The 20,469-nt window shown below is 32.7% G+C and overlaps 1 protein-coding gene across 1 annotated transcript in view; it reads right to left on the bottom strand.

Moving 5' to 3' along the window:
- Haspin (haspin) overlaps positions 1-20,469 on the bottom strand; it is a 59,024-nt gene that overhangs the window by 13,960 nt on the left and 24,595 nt on the right. Inside the window, exons 7-10 of the mRNA XM_075354445.1 lie at positions 20,040-20,240; positions 12,246-12,702; positions 11,249-11,422; positions 6,105-6,241 (exon numbers count right to left, since the gene is read on the bottom strand). Of these exons, the coding sequence (XP_075210560.1) occupies positions 6,105-6,241; positions 11,249-11,422; positions 12,246-12,702; positions 20,040-20,240 (969 nt within the window). The remainder of the gene's footprint in view (positions 1-6,104; positions 6,242-11,248; positions 11,423-12,245; positions 12,703-20,039; positions 20,241-20,469) is intronic.

Below are 20,469 nucleotides of genomic sequence, written 5' to 3'. Positions count from 1 at the left end.
TGCATGCTCATATTTAGAGTTATCTAGTGCGAAATATTGTTGTTATGCCATTGATTTCTTGTTGAATCTTCACCTTCAGTTCATTGACAGTATGGGAATTTGATTCATAAACTCTACTCTTCAAATAGCCGCAAAAGAAAAAAGTCAAATCTAGACAAACCTGGAGGACACTGCCCTCTGCTGAAAATTCATTTTTCTGTAAAAGCATCATGAATGAATGCTAGTAAATCATTTGATGTATGAAACATTCCTGTATTGTTGGAAAAGCCACACTCTTTATCATAATATGTTAAACAAGTATATAGTTCTTCAAAAAATCTGTGGTACACTCTGTATTGACGGTGCAGTCAAAAAATATTGGTTCTGTTATACAATTCCCAGAATTGATAATGCAGTCAAAAAATACTGGTTCTGTTATACAATTCCCAGAATTGACCACACCATACATAGATTTTCTCATCATGAAGTGATGAAAGCTCAAACATCTAATGAGGATTTTCAGTCAACCAATATCTGGTGTTGTGCAAATTAACATGCCCAAATAAATGAAACCATGCTTTGAGGGTCTAACGTGAAATACATCAAATCTCTGTCCAATGACAATGTTTTTGTGAAGCCTGTTGCAATAATTAAGACATTTCAATTTGTCTGTTCTCTTCAAGTCGCTGCCCAGTTATTACACAATATGGTTTCATATTTAAATAATGAAGAATCCTACCAACTATGTATTTTACAATTTGATAACTGAAATACAGATTTTTTAGGACCAGAAAAAATTATTTTTTGAGTGTTGGCTGTGGCCTATGGAATCCTAACAGAAGGTTTCCTATTTCATTTTGCATTTGAAACCATCATATTATTTTTTAACTGAATACATAACTGTTGCTTTTTGCTGGGACATACTGGCATTTGGAAATTTTTTTAATATTTGACAGATTTCTTGAAAGGATCCAAAATGCACATAAGCTCCCACTATAGCAATCCTTTCTCCAATCAAGTAAGATATTTTAGAATAACACAACTATAAAGAGTGAAACAATACTACACTAACAGTTTACAACTGACAAAACTAGATGAGAGAGGTAAAATACACAACCAATAATGGTGCTAATAGTAGCAGTGACAATACCAGCATTAAAGTGACACTAAATTACTGTTCAAGCCAGCTTGACTCAGCTTCAAGTTGCTCACCCAGTAATACAACAGAGTGGATTGTGTACCATGACAGGAAGTCGTAGGTAACAAGAAGCTAATTGCCAGTTTAGCTATATATCCCCACCCAGCACATAAAACTCATTTATCTACACTTTGATAAATAATACATTATAATATCAATAATACATGGACAAGCATGACAAAATTAAGTATCGTATATATAACCATGTGATCAATGTAATTTACATCAGTATTCTGAATAAAAATAAATTAATTAATGTAAAATAATAAATCTTTCATGTCTAAAATATATCAAATACTATAAACGTCTCTTTTAGATAAACACAGTTTACCTGGATTAGAATTACTACAAATTAGAATCTGCTTCATCTTTAAAAAAATCTGGTGTGAACACCACATGACTTACTTGTACGCCTATTAAATTACATATACACATTTTTTTTAAATGAAAAGTACATAAAATTCTATTTCATTAACTTCTGATACTTTTTTTTTCCAATCAGAAGTTAATAATTATTTTAACCTCCAGATCTAACAGAGGTTAAAAAAAATATATATATATATATTTTTAGATTAAAAGAAAAAAGTTAAAAAAAAAGGAGATGAAGTCTGATTTGAACCGATGTACCATCCCCTTTTAAGATCCAAATATTTCATTTGGCTACAACTCTGGAACTAATGGAAATAAGTACCACGTATGATATATCATTGAAAAGCTTTCAAAGAGGGCTTATTACTGCAGTTAAGAAAAAGTTAAAAATCCAATTTTTTTTTTTAGATTTAGGGCTTTTTTCGACACTTTTGGTTCAGTCAATTGCAATCAAAAGGGGAGGTGCACAACTTGATGTTACAATAATCCTAAATCAAAAACTTCAACATCCTACGGCTAATTGTTTTTAGTTATGCAAGATACATATGCACATACATACGTACTGAAGTCGCACTGAAATTAGTCAAAATGGATTCAGGGATGGTCAAAATGGATATTTCCATTGAAATCTGAAAACAGAAATTTTTCATGATCACTACTTCCTTAACTTCATACAAGGAAGTAAAAATGAAGTTTATTTTTTTAAATTATGAAATAAAATATTATTACAAATTAAACTTCACAAATTTAGCATGTTTTATTATTTGTTATGTTTTTCTGAAAGAATTCACAAATTTTTTTTACAGCAAAATTAAAACAAAATTTATATTATGTTTTTCAAACATTATACACTACTGCATCAAATAAATTATTTCAAAATCAAATCCACCAGATAAAGATCAAATAAAAGGTAAGAACACTAACCTATCTGTTTCAGAGTTTTACTTAATCATCAGCAGACAAATTTTATGAATTAAAAGCAATTATAAATTAAAACATATAATTAAAATTTTTTAAATTATTAGTATGTATATACTAGTCATAGTTAAAACTTCTTACATCTACCATGGTAAGATAATGAATGACATTCTATGCTATATTTTTAACTATATATTTTAATTAATAATTGTGTGCAATTTATCTACTGACAATGGAGTAAAACTCTAAAAGTCCTACAGATAGGTGACTTTTCTTACCTTTTACTTGAACTATATCTGGTGAATATTATTATTATATATAATATAATAAAATCAAATATAAAGCCAAACTTTTAACTTCATGGCTTGCACACGAACATGAGTGCGTTGACATAAAAAGATATTGGTTATGGAGATTTGGGGAAAAGATGGAATTCACTTCAGCATTCGCATCTCTCTAGTCAGTAGCGTCATACCAAGTAAAATACTCCATCATTGGTTGCTCAATATATTACCATGAATGATGGAATCAAACCCTCTGAAATTTAGACTAGACTGCATGTGGAGTTTGAGGACATGACAATGTCACATACCAAGTTCTATGACTGAACCAAATTTAAAGGGGATTGTGAGGCTGCAGACATTGGAAGTCACAATAGGCGTTCAAGGACAAGTATGATTCAGTTCAATTCAATGAAGACAATCATCAACTTATGATCAGTGAAATTGCTTTGCAAATTTATATTAGTCATGGAAATGGCCGCTCCGTTATAACAAAGAACCTCCGGTTCTGCAAAGTCTGTGCAAGGTGGTTTCCTAGACTTTTCACCTGAAACTTGAAACAGAGGTGACAGGAAAGAGGCGACATGTGATGAGACATGGGTCCATTATTGGACATCCAAGTCGAGATCGGTGAAATACATGTAACTTGTCAATTTAATAATAATGGTGTAGGAGTGCCATCCATTCCTTGCCCTGTAAAGATGAAAATCTGTCTGTCAGCTGGAAAAATCCTGGCAACCATTTTTTGGGATCCAGAAAAAAATGAATTGGTTGTCATCATGAATGTCGCACTACAAATGCATACTACTGCTTACTCTCAAAGTAAAAGCTGTCCACAGGAACAAATTCAGAGAAGTGATTCACCTTCATGACAATGCCAGGCCTCAGACAATCACTAACAATAGGAATAAATTGGGTAAAATTTACTGGGAAACCTTAGAATATCCCTGTACAGTTCAGATATATTCCCCAATGATTTCTTTACACTTGGGCCATTGAAGAAGGCACTGGGAGAAAATAAAATTGCAGAGCAACAACAAAAAATACAAGCTCTCATGCGCAATTGGCTCGTGACATATCCTCAAACTTTTAAGAAGGTATCTACAACCTCTCCACCTTTGGGAAAAATGTGTAGAACTTCAGGAAGATTATATATAAAAATCAATAAATATGTTTTGTATTTTTATTCAGTACTAATAAATGTTAAAAACAAAAGTCAGATTTATATATAACTCACCCTCATTATTTGATAATCATCTTGTCTAATGAAAGATGAAACTTTACTAAGAGTAAAAAGAAGAATAAAAACAAATCAAAGTGAATGAATAGAAAAATATTGGAAAAATATCAAAGCCAAAAAACAAAATACAAAGTAGACTTGTTTTAGTACGGTCCATAGAAGAGCCAAGTGGGTAAAAGGGAAAACTTAACAAAAATTAAAAGAAAACAAATATAATTCTCTGATAAGTAAATACAGGTGATGAATTCGACTCATACAACATTGTTGTAAATATACAAATATTTACAACACTGTAAATATTAGTAGAGTAAGGAATGGGTAATAGAAAGAATGAACCTGAAGCAAAGTTCTTGGCAGGAAGTTAAAATTATAGTATCAACACCATGTCTCAAACAACTTTGTCACAAGATGTTTAATTAAAAATAATCCATCATTCAAAGAAAATAGAAATGAACAAAGAAAATCTCAAAGGTGATCAGTGAAAACTTCCACTCCTCTCATCATGTCATCAGTAAACCAGTCAGGAAACTTAGAAAAATGAATATTTCTAATTATTTGAATGATCACCTTATTTAAGTATGATCATCTATTGTTTAACTTCAAAGTGGACTGTGTCTGGCAGTCCTGATGTACCAAAATTATGACTTCATAATGGGTGAGAAGCTGGAAAGATAAAGACTTAAAATGCATTCATGGATAGTGAAAATTTACAAATGTTTCATTTGGTAACATCAGATAACCCTGAGAATAAACACTCTCATTCAGAAACAAACTCTCTAATCCTTCCAATGTGAAGAGGAAAAGTGTAGACTTGCAAAGTACTGTGAAGTCCAAAATATTTACAAGTGTGTCAATGGTCATATTTTGAAAACAAGACCTTTCATCATAGCTAATGCAATGACAGATTGTGTTGATTTTCCAGTAAAAGATGAAAGGATGATCGTTCATAGAAACTGGCAATGATATGCAACCCAATTACTGGAGGTAAATAAGTTAGTTGACATTACATTATAACTGGGCTTCCATGGAATACGCAACTACATTATCCACAGGCATAGTTGTATACCGAAAACTGCTAAAGTGTTGTTTTGATGAGTAAACCGTTGAAAAATGTTCTTCAAGTTGGAGATTTCCCTTCTTTCTCACATGTTCTATCATTCAATGACCATCACTTCCAGAAAGAATACACGGTGGAATCCATCAATCAGATGTCAGGGCATAGTTTCCTTTGCCAATAAGGTGTTTTATATATCAGAGTTTTAGACACTTGGTGCAAGATGATCAAGGGATGCAATGTTTACATGTAAAAAAGACACATGAAGATGAAGCTTGTAGAGAAAATCCTTTATGTCTGAACTCTAGTGAGCACTACTCAGCAAGATCCAGAAAATGCTATATTCATATACAATTCATAATGATCATTATTCATAATGATGGGTATCTATTTTTTCACAGTTAATTATTTAATTTTATTAAGGAAGCAGAAATGTAATATAGGTAAATGATGAAAAGTGTTAGTATATAATTTTGTTTGTATACAAATAGTATGCATCAAAACTATTTTGTTGTATTAGATGATATATTTTGGCAACACAGCTAATGACCACTAATCAACCCTCTACATAAAATAAAGACAAAGCATAAGACAATTATAAAAAACATAATGTAAGGACTTAGAACATCAAAATAAAAATTATTCACATAATTTACTGATCACTTTAGTGCTATCTCAGCTACTTTTTGTCTTCACTTCAAATAACTTAATTTTATAACAAGCCTGAATGTAATAACCTTGAATCCATGGATGGACATAACTACAGATAGTTACCTCTTCCAATAAAATGGTTTAATAATTTTGATACCATTGTTTCCAAAATAGCTGCAGATATATCAAGAGTGACAAAACCATTATTATGTACATAGACAGTGAAAGGTGGGAGAAAATGTGACAGCAGCCATAGAAATTTTCTGTTACTACAACACATCTTATACTAACAGTAAATAAGGTGCAAAAATCTATCAATAAACGGGCTTTCTTCATGACAGATTTTCTTCTATAGATTGATATGCACAAAATACTCACTTATAAATATTAGGTAACATAACAAATGAAAATTACCAATTTTTTCAGAATACTCGTGCCATCGATGAACAAGGACAAGTGGATATCTACCTTGTAAAACTGTAACTTTTGTAACATTACTAAATGTATCGGTAAAATAATTACTCTTCTTATCTCTCAGCTGACTAAGACATCTGTAAAAAGTACTAAACATACATTAGAAGAAAATAACAAATAGTTGCAAGTATAAAAAATTTCTCAGTAAAACACTGCAGAAGCAAAATTAAAAATATTCATGAACCATAAATTACATATAATTTAGCTGCATACTCAGTCAGAAATTGATCAAGACAACTGATCATGACAATAGATGGATTTCTTTTATCATCAGTCAACAACAATTATCAATCTGTTTTCTTTTACAGTAATGAGTTTTACAACGTGTGACAAATGTCTAATACAACCGGGATGCTTTTATCATGTAAAAATAAGTCTATAGTAATAGATTTCTACCAATCTCTTACAGTTATTAGTCAATCTTCACAGTTAATAAGATGAAATATCCACTTTGTTCAGCTAATTTATTTTTTTAATTTTATTTATCTCTAAGTAGAATAATTTTTTCAGTTGATTAAAAATACTTCTGTTTGCTAAACTGTAGTCATCAATATCCATCATCACAGCTTACCAATCAGCTATGCAATGAGAATAATAAATAACAAACAGGATGGTAAAGCTATTTTTTAACTATAATACATTAATAGTCATTACCGAAGAAGAGCATGCTGGTGTGTTTATTATACAAGAGCTGTTCAAAAAGTTTGAGCTGTTATAAAATTCTTTGCTTTAACAGGTTTAACCCCAACAAATGGGTCCAGCATACTCCCTGCAAAATAGACTGTGTCTCCTCATCGGAGACACAGCCTGTTTTGGAGGGGTAACTGCAGCTATTAAGGCCACAAACACTGATAAAATCCCAAGAATAGATGGGATCAGACTACGCATACCAGAACATACCTCAGCTGTTTTTCTGGATGTAGCCAAGGCCTTTGCCAAAGTTTGCCATGACTGCCTACTATATAAGCTAGCTCAGATGACAGTTCCCATTTGTCATGTCAAATTGCTGAAGTCATACCTGCTGGGAGGCAATTTGCTGTATGCACAGGTGGATTGGTATCCTCCACCCAACCAATAGCCACCAGAGTCCCTCAAGGGGCAATGCTTTCACACCTTCTGTACACAGCAGAAACAAATATGCCATGCGCTTGGAAGGGGTCAATGTTCCCATCTATGCCAATGATATAACATTTTATTACTAGTACCAAAACATGAAATACATGGTAGAGTGACTCCAACAGTAGCAGAAGGAGAATCAGAGTCAGTGGAGAGAAATCCATAGCCATATTGTTCACATACAAGCAGCATGCTCTGGCCAGGCAACTGAAAATATCAGGGGGAAAATTCCCTTTCCAACAAGCGTGAAGTACCTGGGAGTGATCCTGAATAAATGGCTTACCTTCACTGCACTACTAGCATATGACATCAACAAAGCTAAATCACAGATATTAGAACTTCATAATGTTCCATTTAAAATTGGCCTCAAAATATCATTTGAAAATATAGATATTATGCCCCAAAAACCAACACAATTAAAAGAAGTGAACATAAACAATAATAAAATCAAAATAGTAACCCAATTTAAATACCTCACAGAAATAATAAAAAACAACCTAAATGAAGAGATAAGAAACAAACTAGCTAAAGCTCAAAAATTAACCTGGTACACTTACAATAAAAAAGTTTGAAGTTATCCAAAACTTCATGTTAAGGATGATATTTGGAGCACGACAGTTCATCAGAAACGCTTCATTACACTACAATGCTAGTATAGACTCTATCGGAAGTCCGTAAGGCATGGGCACATAGACTCTGCGAGGGCTGCCATTTCCAAGCACCTGCATCTCAAAGACATCTGCCAAGAGGATCCTACTCCACAAGGAGTAAGAAAAAGACCTCACATTATCCTTGATGAACCACCATGATTGGCAAGGCTACAACAAAATTGGATAAACCACATCAGGCCAGGAGTCTCTCCATCAGGTGTTCTGTCCCCCCTCTTTTTTTTTGGATGATGCAAAGGCATAATACGAGGGTTATTTTTTTCAAGGTCCGATCAGTCACGAAATAAAAACCTGCACAAAAATCAGATGAACCTTTGTGCATATGTGTTGTGTCTCTAGTATGGCCTTCAATCACGCCACGTCACTTCATTTAGTTCTGAACATGAAGCTAGCATGTAAACATGTCTACAACAATAGCATCTCCCGCCAAGTGTGAAGTGCGTGCGGTAATTCGATTTCTTCAGGCTGAGGGGTGTAATGTAGCTGAAATTCATCGATGAATAAGTATTGTGTATGGTGAAACTTCAATGAGTGACAGCAAAGTGCGACAATGGTGCAGGAACTTTAAAGCAGGACGTACAGATGTTCATGATGCAGGCAGTCAGGAAAGGAAGCGAGTGTCAACCGATGATCTTGTTGAGCGAGTGGATGAGGCAATTAAAGAAAATTGTCAGTTCACAATTTCTGTATTGAGTGATTCGTTTCCTGAAATTTCAAGGGCAGTTCTCTACACCATTGTGAGTGAGAGACTTCAGTACCACAAACTGTGTGCAAGATGGGTTCCCAAGATGCTGTCCGACCATCACAAAACAGTGAGAATGGACGCCTCCCTAACGTTTCACCAGCGCTACCACAATGAAGGTGAAGATTTTTTGAACAAAATTGTCACAGGGGACGAGACATGGGTCCATTTCGAAACTGAAGAAACAAAAGAACAATCCAAATGGTGGATGCATTGTCATTCTCCCAGTAAGCCAAAGAAGTTCAAGCAAACCTTCTCCAACAGAAAGTGTATGGCTACTGTGTTCTGGGGCTGGAATGGAGTTCTCTTGATGGAATTCATGGAACATGGCACGACCATCACTGCAGCCTCATACTGCGTGACTCTTCAACATCTACGAAGGGCTATTCAGAATAAGCGGAGAGGAATGTTGTCATCAGGCATTGTCTTTCCCCATGATAATGCTTGGCCACACACTGCAGCTGTAACAAAGAAGCTCCTGCAGCGTTTTCGTTGGGAAGTGTTTGATCACCTACCATACAGCCAGGACTTGGTTCCAACTGATTTTCACCTCTTTGCTCAGATGAAACGTTGGCTAGGAAGACAACATTTTGGCATAGACATCGAGCTGCTAACCAGTGTAGAAACATGGCTGTAAACACAGGCGGCTCTGTTCTATGACGAGGGTATTGGAAAGTTGGTACCACACTACGACAAATGTCTAAATCGGAGTGGTAACTATGTAGAGAAATAGTGTAACTATGTAAGTACTTGTTACAAATAAAAGATTTTTTATTTTCACTGTGGTTTTAATTTCATGACCGATGAAATTAAAATGGATCTTGAAAAAAAACTCTCGTACCAACAGAAATCACCAGAAGACTCCAGTCAGATGGTAAGATTCCACCCTTTTGTTTTAGATAGTGTACAGAATACCACTGAAAACACCACGGACAACTCCTAGTCAAAAGTAAGATTAACCAAATTATAAGATTGTGGTTTATCATCAACCATCTTCATATAGCATTCATACCTTTTTCAGCCTTGCGGTTTCCTCATACCCTTCCTAGATACATGAGTGTCTAGAAGAAACTAAATGTTGGCTGTTTCTTGCTTCTTGTTGTATGCAGCGCACACAAGGCAATCACTGCACCCTTGCGAATGTGAATGTCCTATTTACATAAATTTTAAGTCACCCCTACAATCCTTTATCCTATTTAGAAAAGATAATAAGGCCACTGAAAGAAAGCAATGAAAATGGAAGAAGAAACCCTACAGTTGCCTGATGGAAGATTAAAGAGGTATGTACTTTCCCCTGAGTTGCCTTTTCAGGGCTCACAGGTATTTCTAAGGTTATGGTAGTATTTATTTACAACTGAAACACTAAAGTCAAGCCAAAGATAAAGAAGCAGCATCTCTATCCCATGACAAACTCAGCTGATGCAAGACAATGAAGATAAAGAGAGTGAAATGAGAGTGAGTCTGCAAAACCTATATTCACCAACCATCCTTCCTTCAACTTATATTTTCGCCTATCACTAGCACATGCGACTCCCTCCAGTGAAGAGTGCAATGCACCCTCCAATAACTAGAGTCCCATCAGGCACATTCCTGCTAGACCAAAAGGCATTAGCACCAAAAGGCCTTCAGTGGACGAACTGGAGGGAAATTGCATAAGGAGAAGGACATAATTACCTTGCTAGTCTCCAAAGGATAACCCAAGTAATGATAACTCAAATTGGTCAGTAAGGATCAGAAGCAATTCACAATTATGTACATAAATAAAACAAATATATAACCACCATAAACAAACAAATACCCACCCAATATTAAGAAAAACCCAGCAGCAAGGGACTGATGTCCAGGATCTGCGATAAAAGGAGGTATATGTATCTCCTGATATGCTTGCATTTCCCAATGATGTAAACATCCTAACTTCTTTCTTTTTCTGTTTAGTCTCCAGAATCACTATAAGGTATTACTTCAGAGGAAGAATGAGGATGATATGTATGAATGTAAATGAAGTATGATCTTGTACAATCTCAGATCAACCATTCCTGTGTGTTGTTAATTGAAACATCCACATCTAGTCAAAAAGAAAGTGCACTTTCACCATAATAATGTGTTTGTACATACATCTGTTGCTAAAAAACTCAATGACTTATGCTTCAAAGTGTTTCACGTAAGTCATATTTACCAGATTTGACTCCCAGCGATTACTTCCTCTTCCCAAACCTAAAGAAATGACTCACTGGACAATGATTCACCTCAAATGATATTAAAGTCGAGACAACCGCTTGTTTTGCATAGTTGGACAAATTGCATTACACTACGGGTATTAAAAAAGCTGGAATGTCACTGATCTAAATAAATCAAATTGCAAGCTAAGTTAAGATTTTTTTTTTATTTCTCAAAAGTCTTGCGTTTACTTTTTCAAGGTGAGAACTTTCCAAATAGCCCTCGTACATCTACTAATTTTATGAATTTAAAACATGAAAATGAAGTAAATAAAAACAACTTTTATGTCTTACGTCCTATTTTTGATGATATTTTACAAAAAAAATATGGATAATACATACACAGAAATGCTTAATTCTCCCAGTACTTCTAAAAACTTCAATTGTGATTCACCATAGTAACCTTCTATTGGGATTATTTTAAATACAACAGATGAAACCATCTTTGATTGATGAGTTATACAAAATACTTCACTGAATGATCCTTCTCCAATCTTTTTACAGTTTTTAAGTAAACTGAAAAAAAAAATATATATATATACATATATATCTTAAATAATTAGTATAATACAAATACTTTAATATAATAAAAAACACAAATATTATTTTCAAAAGGTTTTATGACAGTTAAGAGATAAATTAAGCTTCTATATTTCCAACATTAACTGGTTTGTTCCCTACTATTCACTGGCAAGAATTACACATTTCATAATATAAACAACAACCCACATGAATGTGCAATAATTAAAGTAGTGATGTGAAAACAGTATTCTAGCTCCACAAATGATGCTTAGATTAGCAGTCCTTCACCATTTTAATAATAAGTGCTACTAATTGTTACCAAATATTTCTTAGCGAGTGACTTTGCCATGTTCACACATCACAAAACATCTTGAAAAATGTAATTACACCACTAGAATTACCACTCTTTCTCGTATAAATTATATAACACATCTGATGTATTGCTTTCCATTTTATTTTCAATGGTATGAATACTTTCACACCAATAAACCAAACCAGCACAGTTTGGTACTTGTTGCTCACCTGGTATAATAAATTAATAACTTCATATCTGTGAATATACATTACTGAAATAAAATACAATTTTAATTTGCAATAAAATATTATGAACTAAATTTTAACCATTATCCCTTAATCATAAAATAAAATATATTGAATAACCTTTTAAAACATAAACTCAACACTAGTATGAATTCTTAGCAGTCTGAACTGTATTTGGAAGTTAAAAAAATTTTATTTAAAATTTTAGCATTTTTAGAGTAACATGTTCAGCAAATTAATTATCTTAATAAAAAAATAGATAAATAAATATTAATACCTCACTGAATAAATAGCTGAGAAAGGTAACGGATATATTTGTTTGCAAATTTTAAATACCCTTTCTTTAGCATCAGAATGAGATATTCTATTTTCATTTTCAGTTTTAAGAACAAAATTAATATCTTCAACAGACTGATTAAATGATTTAACATTGACTATCTCATTGTAATCTTCAGTCAATGACTTTCCTGCAACATCATCTGTCTCACTAAAAACATTTAATGAGGACCATTCCTCAACATCATTTACATTTTCAAAATGTTCATTCAAGCATATTTTACTAATATCAATTTCATTATAAACATTATCTAAAGACTCTTCCTCAACAACAGCTATCTTATTAAAAACTTCAACTGAAGATTCTTCCTTAACATTTGCTGGTTTGTTAACATCCTCATCTAAAGATTCTTCTACATCATGATCAATATCTTTATCTAAAGACTTCACTTTTAATCCTGCTGAAACATAAAAAAAAAAATATATACATATATAAAACATTCATAAAAAAAAATGCTCCCAAAAGTAAAAACAAGCCGAAAAATCAAAACAAATTGTATTGGTTTCGCTGACGATTTTGCACTACTAGTAAATGACATTAACAAAGCTAAATCACAGCAGATATTAGAACTTTATAATCTTCCAAATAAAATTGGCCTCAAGATATAATTTAAAAAGATAGAAATATGCCCCAAAACCAACAAGATTGGAAGACGTAAATATAAACAATAATAAAATCAAAATAGTAACCCAATTTAAATACCTCAGAGAAATAATAACAAACCTAAATGAAAAACCTTGATCCAAATAAGAAACAAACTAGCTAGAGCTCAAAAATTAACCTGATACACTTACAGTAAAAAATACCTATCAATAAACGCAAAAATAAGACATAAAACAGTTATAAAATCAGAAGCAAATTATGCAGCAGAAACTCTTCCACCTGAATGAATAATCAAAGATAGAAAGACTCCAGAAAATTGAAAGAAGAATTGGAAGAACCTGCACCAATAAAAAGTACCAGAAAGATTGACAGTGGTGGATTGTACCCGACAAGGTCATGTACAATGAGTTGAAACCTATCACTGATACCATGCGTTAGAGGAGACTAGGATTCTTTGAACATATCGTGAGGGTGCAAGATTTAAGACTTCTGTAACGGCTTATTCAGTACAATCTCGACTTGCAAAACACCAAAACAGGATGCAGATGGATCACAGAAATAGGAAAGGATCTGAAGGAAATTGGATTACACCAGAAGACACCACAAACAAGATAATTAAACAAAAAAAAATCAAGGACAAAAACACACGCTTCACATTCACAAGAAAGAATCTAACAACATGAACATTTTCAACACCAAAAAGGACACTGAGATCAGAACATATGAAAAAGTACTAGAAGGACCACAAATCCCATGCAGTCCTTTCAACTTCGAAGAGACTTTGATAATGGGCTGACTAAATGCGGTCATGATCGCATGCAGTCATAAAAGACGATGATGAAGATGATAATAAAACATTCATAATTAATAACAAATTTTCATAAAGTATTAAAAACCAACAAAGAAATTTATTTTATTGACTAATAATGTACAAAGTCTGTACAGAAATTATCTAACTACACATATATTTTCAAACATTTGAATGCATTCAGTAAATTTTGGTAGAGTACAGCACTAGTATTTAATGTAATGGTCATAAGTGTTTTTTTTGTAACTGCATGACAAAATTTGTTAAACAATGTTACTGTTAGGAGTTCAGCCAAAAGTTTAGCATTACTCAAACAAAAATAATTTGTAAGATTAAGCAGACTTTTGGGGACAAAATTAGTGAAATACAAATTAAAAAAATTTTCAAAATGGCCGAATTTCAACTGAGTCACAAGCATACCAATAAACCATGAAAAAACTGAAATAAAATTTTCATTAACAATGGTTCCATACATATCATTTCAAAAAATGACTTGGGTTTATATAGAATGACTCCAAAAGCTATTTATACCAAAGCTGCTTTCACTTGAACAAAAAAATTTGTTGATGTTGGGGAGTAGAGATAGACATTTTTGCTGTTTCTGGCAAATGAAAACTGCTTGTTGAAAATACTCAACTGTTTGAATAAATTGATGGGAAAAAACATGTTGAATTATTAATCTATTAATATTCATGACTCATTTTTCCATTATACTGTTAAACTACTTCTTTTTTAGTTTAAAAACAAAATTTAATTTTAATATTTTTTCTTAACACATTGGCTGCAGGATGTTTTGATTGATGAAAATGAATATCATATATATTTTATCAAAAGATTTGATACTTTTATGACCCTTTTATTCTGCACTATAATATTACAGCATTTCCTTGAATAAGAGTTATTTGGTTACTGAAACTGTTCAATTTTAACAGTTGGCTAACAGCATATACAATATTATTAAAACAACAGTTTGCTGGGCAAATGACCTATTCTTGGTAAACGGCAAACAGTTTATTCACTTTATCTGTTTTTGTTATCTTATTATTGGATAGAGTGAGCTGACAGCTATGTTTGGTGATTCAACATCAGTGATATGTAATATTACTGTGGGTAGGAAAAAAAAGGTTTGTACCAAACTGAAACAACAGTTCATTCTTTTTTTGAATAACAACTATTTAGTCAAACTGTTTCGTACTTTCTAACACATCACTATTGCAAAGGACATGCTGGAATGCGACAATGGAAAAACCTAACGTCCTTAAAAACATGATAACTTGTAATGAATCTTGGGTACACAGCTAAAACCCTGAAACCAAAGCTCAGTCACATAGTGAAAGTCAATATCATCCAGAAGGCCTAGAAACACAAAGCGATATATATTTTCAACCACCACAGGAGTTATACATCATGAATACACGTAACAGAATATCAAACTAACATGAAAGTACTATTTGGAGGTTATATGTTACCTTTATGATGTAGTGCAAAAAAGGCACAGACCTATTGGAATCATGCAAGTTGCAGTTGCACTAAAACAATGCATCCATCCATTCATCATGTCTAGTACTTAATAACATTTCAAATTTAAATTTTATCCATTTTTCAGGAAAAAATACCAATCACAAAAAAAATTCCAAAACTTGTTTGCTTTACTCTCGATCACAGGCAAGCAACTAAATACACTACACAGATTTGTAAAAAAAAAAAACCAGACCCAAAATTTTAAACTATTATCGAAATTTCCCTACATTTTGCTGCTGCAGCTGCTACATATGGAGTGTTCCAAGACACATTTGCTGAACTTCAGGAACTGATTCAGGATACCAAAATAGGCAGAAAAAGTTCATATCAACATAAGTTCAATCTGCTTTGTTTTCCTTCTGGATGCCATTTTGTGATTTTCAACAAAAAAATGAATTCTCAGGAACAGTTAAACCTACTTTAAATTTGGCAAATCTTAGACTAGTGTCTTGTTCTACAAAATAAAAAATGTCAAAATAGCGGACATCTTAATTTTTTAATCTTCAATAACTTTGAAATTATGTTTGATCAAATTTTTACTTATTACAAAATTTATTAAGCATTTCATTTTGAACAACATGACACCTCATTTGTAAACATCTGTTGACAAACAATTTAGTTATTCCAGACAATTAACCGAACAGCGCACAACACCAGTGCACACCAAATGCAAGGTGATAATTTTTATTATTATTAATTTATATTTACTAATTTACTGTTATTATTTATTATTAATATTTTTATTACATTCAGTGAAGGAAATAAAAATACGCAAAAAATTATCAGCTTACATTACAGTGCACCTGTTCCTGAGAAATCATTCTTTTGTTGAAAATCACAAAATGGCCTCCAGAAGGAAAACAAAACAGGATTTATGTCGATATGAACTCTTTTGCTCATTCGGATGTCCTGAATCAGTTCCTAAAGACTGAAGAATACAATCCAGAACACTCTGTATAGTTACTAAAAATAGGTATTAAAAGACTAGGATCTTGTTTAGTCAGATAAATTGAAACTATTCATTGTAAATAGTAGCAGAGCAGTCTTAATTAAAAATTTAATTTTTAAATTCAACCTTTAAATTTTTTTTATATTTATTTCTATTAACATTATGAACACAACCTGAATCTACTTTTACAAAATATTGAATATTTTTGTAAAAAACTTTTTAATATGAGATTACCTCCAAAATTATGAAGTGGATCCCAAGTTCCCAAAATTTATAGTGCATGTGCAAATCAGCAGCACTAATACAACCAAACTACTTTGGTTGGTACTCAGTACTACTTGTACTGAGTAGCAGTACAATAGATCTTCAACAACCAGTATGCCTAGCAGCTTCAATGATATAAACAGATGTGTTTGTTGTTGGACAGTTTTCCATTGCCATATTTTCTTGTGATTGTGATTTTTCCAATTACCAATTTAAAAGAACAGTATGTCTATAACAAGCTCTATTTTAAACTTGATAACTGCCACAGAAGCAAAATGATAGTGCATACATTCAACTGGTTTAAACAATTTAAAAATGACTAAACATCTGTTGATGATAAACAATCAGGACATCAATCTATCTACATTGCACCACAAAATGTCACTGTCATTTGGAATTTGGTTCTGCAAGATTGTAAACAGACCACTGACAACATCTGTAGTATCATGGGACTAACTGTACGGTACATGTAAAAAAATTACAAAATTTAAAACAACTTGTCATTAAAGTAAAATTAATTAATCTGCTGCCATTACACACAATTCATTACATTTCAGTGACCGAGTAATAAGTATAAGGCATGTTTTTAATGTAAGGCCCATTTAGAAATAAAAACAAAACTGAAAAATATGAACAAACTTTATTATTTACACACATTAACACTACATTTACTACATTTCTGCATAGCTACCTTCAACTTCCACACATTTTTCTTAGCACTTCATTGGCTTCTTCATTCCCTCTTCATGAAATTCTACTGCCAATGATTTGACCCAAACTAACACTTATTTTTAATTCGTCATCACTGTCAAACATTTGTAATGCAAGCTAATATTTAAAGTGAAGAAAAAAGTAATAATCACTGAGGGGAGGGGGAGTTAAGGCTACAGGATGGATGATTGAAAATGTTTCACTTGTCTTACTGTCTGATTTACCATTTGTGGCCAGGATTATCATGTAAAAACGAAAAACCATGAGATAGCATTCCCCATCACTTCTTTTTATAGCTCTTCTAAGATTCTTTAGCATTTATATGTACAAGCATATATGTATATACATCCTGACTGTGGTATAGGAAGACACCCACCTTGTGACAATCCTGATTGCCAAATCACCCTCTCCGTTCCTAGCTCTGAAGGGTTTTACCAGAGATCATCTTTTAGACCCTCTAAACTTGATAACAACACAGTCAACAGTTTGGCCTCTCAGGATGTCACCAATGCAAATACCTAGGCAAACATTTCCATCAATGTATTTACACAACCAACTATCATCTTTGTATGGCTTTTTCAAACCATGACCACTTACCATAACTTACAACCCTGAACTAACAAATTAACAGATTCGCAGAAGCATGATCCCCATGCTTTCCTCTAACACCAAAGGTTTAACATAAAAAAACTCTTCCTATATCTACCTTCAGTTAGATTATGCACTCAGATCATTATTTGACAGAGTCTTTAAACACCAAAAATACTGTTCTCATACCCATAAAACATGTGTTTTTCACAACAATTTTGTCCTACAATTCAATTTACTCAAAATCATCTTGATTTACTTAAAAATCTTGAAACAAATTCACAAATTTAACAAGCCTCTAATGAAAATATCCCCTATCTTTCTCTGCTCTGATCCGCATTCAGGTTCGAGGTCATGCCTACACCCTCCCACAGCTCCATCAAAGAGTTCTCTACACATCCATCTTCATCCTAACAGCGAATATCTGAGGTAACTGGAGCTCAATGCCAAAACGCCTATCTTGGCGAAGTAGGCTACCAGGCGGGCCCCTAGCCACCTGGGCTGCTATTCTATCTACACATCTAAACATCAGATCCCTTCAGCTATCCACTGCTGGGCTAAAAATCTAAGGAAGCCAGCAACTATGTTCAATTTCCGTTCTGTTTTCCAATTATCTTGCAGATCAAAACCAGAATTGATCCTCGCAAGCTCTCTAGCTAGTTGGTACATTCAGCTTCATATCTGGGGCAAACATATAAGACATAGTGCATATCATCAATGGCCCTACACTCCGGACACAAGCCTGAATTCATCAAACCACATCTGGCCAACCTATGTTGAAAAGCACCATGTCCAGAAAGAAACTGTAATATGCCGATTGGGGGAAATCCACCGAACCACCTGCATACTTCTCACATCAGGAAAAATACCATGTGTTACAACCATCAGACAATTCAGTCCACCATATATACAAACACATATAAATAGACAATACACAATATGAATAGGCATATACAGTAGTTCCATGATCACTAAATTCAATAAGTAAGACACCCTTTTTGTCCCAAAAAAAGTAATAGACAACACAAGCTTCTTTACCAAACATTCTTGTTTAAACTTCTTTGGTGTAGATGATGAATGATGCCACTGTACTGACTCCCTTAACGTTTCCATTGCAATACTTTCAACGTTCAAAAATAAGAAATCCAGATTTCATCTCTGGTAACAATGTAATCAAACAAATCATCACCTTCATTTTCATAATGCTGCAAGAATTCGTGTAAGATATTTGTGTGTGTGTGTGTGTGTGTGTGTGTGTGTGTATGTGGGTGCACGCAACGTTTGTATGTTGGTTGACATCTCCAGCATATAAGTTTTTATAGCTCAATTTTTCAGTCAAAACTTAATAATCAAAGATCACGAAACATTAAAGATAATTGTGACATGGTGAAGCACTGGTAAATATCCAATTTTGTATGATCAGTTGCATGAGGATTATAAAAATATAAGGAAAAAGACAAAATTATAATATTATTTGTGATTAAGTTTAACATTTTATCAAAACAAGCACTTTTTATTCTACATTCTTTCTTAGGTATGACATCAAGATTAAATTCTTCACATTTCTGTATAGATTAAAAAAATTGGGGGACTCGTTTTTGTTTATTCCTTAAAAAGAATAAACAAATATTCTCATTTTTCAGAGATGTTTTAATAGAATTGATGCTTTGGGGTAAATAAACTCATTGAGTTTTTTGTTGCGGCAATGCCGAATTTTTTGACATTGCTACAGCTGCAAATATTTTGTGCCAGTCTATGAGAGGTTTTTCACTGTCGTAATTAGCTTATTAAACAATGTAATTTATAATTAAAAATATTAAAACACTGACTCCTAGTAATCCATTTTTTTTATACTTTGAATCAGGCATAGTTTTAATTAGATCAGATTTATCAAAGAGTCTGCTGTAGTCAAATGACCTGGATCTGGAGGCATACTTCTACCTTCATGAGTAGTTAAAACAAAGCATGTTTTCTGCACACAAAAACCATACAAATGACGATGTAGGTTGGAATAGCCTTCATCATTTATTTATTTTCTAAATTATTATTTATCTATAAACATTTAACTATAAAATTTATTACACAAGGATAGTACAGAAAGTAAAGAACCTTTTAATATAGAAAAATCAAGATAAGAATTAAACAATTTTTATTATATATCTACAGAAACCCTTAAAGTATGTTTCAACATAGTCACTACATATATTCAAACACTTGTCATAGCGTAAAGAAGACTAGAACTCCTCAACGTTCCTATATAGAAATGAAAATATAATAAAAATTTTCCCACCTATATTTTCATCTGAAGATGGGTGGTTAAGTTTTGGTCTTCTAAATGTAATTCCTGAAAAATGTTGTAAATGTAAAACATTAATATCACTTGGACTTGAGTCTTTCTGTAGTACACTTTCTTCTTTTTTTTCATCTTCTACTTTACTAAATAAGAACTGTGACTTCTTCAGATGACTGTCACAATCAACCTCAGTAGATCCTAAAAATAAATAAATTTTTAGATGTTATTTTTAATAATTTCACACTAGTTATAAGAAAACTAGTGTTACCTTCACTCTATTCATAAGGATAGGCCATATCACTACATCATTACTTTAACAATACTACATTCAAGGAAAGCAATTCTACAATTGCATTCAAATTTAAAACACAATTTATATATTCAAAAAGTAACATAAATAAATTTCACAACATAATTTTTCAACATA

The sequence above is a fragment of the Lycorma delicatula genome, chromosome 1 (genome assembly GCF_047948215.1).
Source record: "Lycorma delicatula isolate Av1 chromosome 1, ASM4794821v1, whole genome shotgun sequence".
Lineage (NCBI taxonomy): Eukaryota > Metazoa > Arthropoda > Insecta > Hemiptera > Fulgoridae > Lycorma > Lycorma delicatula.
The sequence above is the reverse complement of the archived record's forward strand: the minus strand, read 5'-3'. Positions and strand labels throughout refer to the sequence as shown.